General features: G+C 33.1%; 1 protein-coding gene across 1 annotated transcript; it reads right to left on the bottom strand.

The window, feature by feature from the left end:
- Positions 1 to 341: 341 nt before the first annotated feature.
- LOC124839913 (uncharacterized) lies at positions 342 to 2,582 on the bottom strand. Its single transcript, XM_047315852.2, has 4 exons — positions 1,790 to 2,582; positions 1,489 to 1,641; positions 984 to 1,112; positions 342 to 706 (listed from the first exon to the last, which is right to left on the bottom strand). The coding sequence occupies exons 1-4, from the start codon at positions 2,393 to 2,395 to the stop codon at positions 602 to 604; spliced, it is 993 nt and encodes a 330-aa protein (XP_047171808.1). The 5' UTR covers positions 2,396 to 2,582; the 3' UTR covers positions 342 to 601.
- Between the last annotated feature and the right edge of the window lie 628 nt (positions 2,583 to 3,210).

Below are 3,210 nucleotides of genomic sequence, written 5' to 3'. Positions count from 1 at the left end.
TCTAGCAAAAAGTTGAGACGAATCTTTTCGAATAAAAAGTGAACTAACTCAACTTAAGTTCAAATACATAGTTAAATTTAACTTAAAATGTAAATTGTTATAAAAAGAAAATCAAAATAATATATTATAATTATTTTATCCATACAAACTATTTAGATGATAAAAATAACTTAATTGTAAGTAAATCTAATTGTATATTTCAATAATCATAATATTAGACTATTTATTGGCTTAATGAATAAAAGCATTATCATTTTTATTTAAAATAGTTCATGCATGACTATGGAATAAGATTTGTTTTATATGTACACACTTACTCTAATCAATTGGTAAATCATAACTTGGAATAAAAAAATATATATAGTAGTGCAAGTGTGCAACTACAACTAAACTAACCAGCACCCTTGTCCAACAACCCAATTTCATGTTTGTCCTATGGAACATCTTAGATTCGATGAACACTGACTTATTCATAAATTTTATTTAATTAAATATAAAAAAGACCAAAAAAAAAAGTCATCTGCAATTAATAATATTACAACAAGCCTGAACTTTCCTAAAGGCTCTTCCATAAAAATATGCCTCTTCACTCTTCTATATCTCAAAAGCCACCATACTGAAACTGAGTTGCTCCATACCTTCCCAAATATTGTTCTGCTCCCACTGTTACATCGTCTTGTTCTTCATGCAATCGTAATTCTTCAATCTACTCCATAAAAACATGAATTATCAGCTTCATTTAAAGTACAACCAATAGTGTTTCGTAATGTCATTGTAATTAATACTAATATCTTAATTAACTAGATCCAGTTTCTACAAAAGAAAAGAAAATTAAGAGGTAGAATGAGTTTATTTTCTCATATAAATTGAAATTTAACTTATATATACGTAAATTTATGGAGAAGTTACATGATAATAAGGAAAATGTCACCATTTAAAGTTAAAAGTGGAGAAAACAACAAAAAATACTACAATATATTTACCCAGAAACCAACATCATCTTCGTCTCGTGTTGAACATGAAGCCTTGGGATTGTCGATGGCTTCGTCGTTGCGGGCGAATCTGCCACGTATGCGTGGTCGATTATCTGCTAGAGTCTTGCGGCATGCATACTGTCACCACAAAATAAAAACAAAAAACTGATGCATTAATTCAGACCTTTCCTTTTCTCCTTCTACTACTATCTTAATCAAGCATGTCTAATGGCAACAAAGCAGTATTACGCAGTCATTTCATGCGTTGTAGCATTGTCGAAACAGTTACAAACTTACTTTTGTCGTTTGCAGAAATCAAAATTTGTTTCTGTATTATGTTAAACATTTTATGAACTACAGTGGTATCAACAATATGCCTTATTCTCTCTGCAATTTCATTTCACAAACTTTTCACTAAAGAACAATGGTTTGTATAAAGCAAGTTGACATTATTTGTGTAAAATAACAAACACATCGTTAAAAAACAAAATGGTGTCTGTTACTGTTTCCCCACCTTAATTGTCTTGTTGAAATTCCTCTGGGTTCTCTTGGCTCTGTATTTCGAGATTCTTTCTTTCCTCTCTTCCGCACTGTAACGCCCTACTTTGAAGTTGGATTCCTCCAACAACGGTGCCTCCGTTGGAGACATGCGATTTTCCTTCATGTTCTGCAAATAAATAAAAAAACTCGAATCAAACCAACTTTAATGGAAAAAACGAAATAAATTTGATAAGAAGAAAGTAAAGGCAGCTATGTCATGGTTTTGTTAAGAATAGAATTTGTCAAAGAGAACAAAATCTTGGCGTTGTTTTTACCTGCAAATCTCCGGTGCTACAAACCCTTCTCATTTGTCCGGTGAAGAGAGTGTCTTCAGGGGAGCTCAAATCATGCCTTTGAAATTTGGGAGAGTCCACAAGAGTATCAGTGTAAGGTTGTGACAGAAAACCTGGTTTTGCTTCAAAGGAGTTGCTGCTGAAGCTTCTGTGCATGTACCTGGAAAAATTTTCAGCACCACTGTAACTGTGAGGAAGGAGTTGTTGAGCGTAGACACAGTCAACACCCAATTGGGCTTCCTCAGTCTTCACTTCAGAGGCATCAAAAGCTGAGAAAGTTGCAAACTCGTTCGCCAAGTTTTGGCCATTTGACAGCGGATGCACGCGGTTGGCATGGTAAAGGCTGAGACTTTCCAAGTGGGAACTTGGAGGGGAGAAAGAGAAAAAAGATGGGGAAAAGGGGTCGAGAGAAGGGAGAGAATTGGAATTGGAATTGGAATTGTCCTGAGCTACGTTAGAGGGAGAATTGGGGAAGAAAGGAAAAGAGTCAGAGAGAAAAGGAAGGTCTCCAACTCCATCAGAGGAGAGAAAGTCTGAGTTTGAATGTGTGTGGAAAGTGGTGTCGTAAGAGTAGAGATCAGAAGACATAGGAGCGAAATTTGTGGAAGAATTGAACCTATGAATCAACTCCAGAAACACAGAAAATGCTTAGCGAAACAACTTAAACAATAGTAATAACGAATTTAGTTTCTTCTTCTTCTCTTTCTCTTGTGCTGTTTTGTCTATGTATTTTTTTTGAGTGTGCACCTTTGAAAGATGAAATTGAAGGCACTGAACAACACGACAACCACATATTGGAGTTTCATAGCAGTGCATCCATATATTTATAGTAGGGAGAGAGTACATTTTTTTTTACTTTATTTTTATTATTAGGATTAGGATTATTATTACACTCAACAAAATTTTACATATTTTTATATCTATTATTTTATCTTTTAGTTGCTTTTTATTAAGATCAATTTCAAATGATGATATCATTTTAAGAAGGAACTTCAAATCTAACTCAATCTTATATAAGATAAAGTTTACATTCATTTATGTAAGTGTAGCAAAGACTTTCTATACCGATGAAAAAAAAATCTATATAAGTTATGGAACAGACATAAATACAATTGGCATAGAAAATTTTAACTTGTTGTGCTAATTATAGAACAACCGACATAAAAAATTTATACCAAATTCTCCATGAAACTCTAATTTCATCATTGCTTATTGCCTTCAAACACTCAATAATGATGCAAGATCTCAAACCTTCCATTAACTCCTTACTCCCTAATTCCTTCTTCGTTCAAAACTATTAAACTTCAATTAAGAGTTATATGTGGAAAGAATATGAAAAATAAATGAAGTGAGCAAAAACAATCATTGTAGTGAGGAGAGCAACAATATTACCAAAAAATAGC

This window comes from Vigna umbellata, chromosome 1 (assembly GCF_029865625.1).
Source record: "Vigna umbellata cultivar VRB3 chromosome 1, Vumbellata_1.0, whole genome shotgun sequence".
Taxonomy (NCBI): Eukaryota; Viridiplantae; Streptophyta; class Magnoliopsida; order Fabales; family Fabaceae; genus Vigna; species Vigna umbellata.
This window is presented reverse-complemented; position numbering and strand designations above follow the sequence as displayed.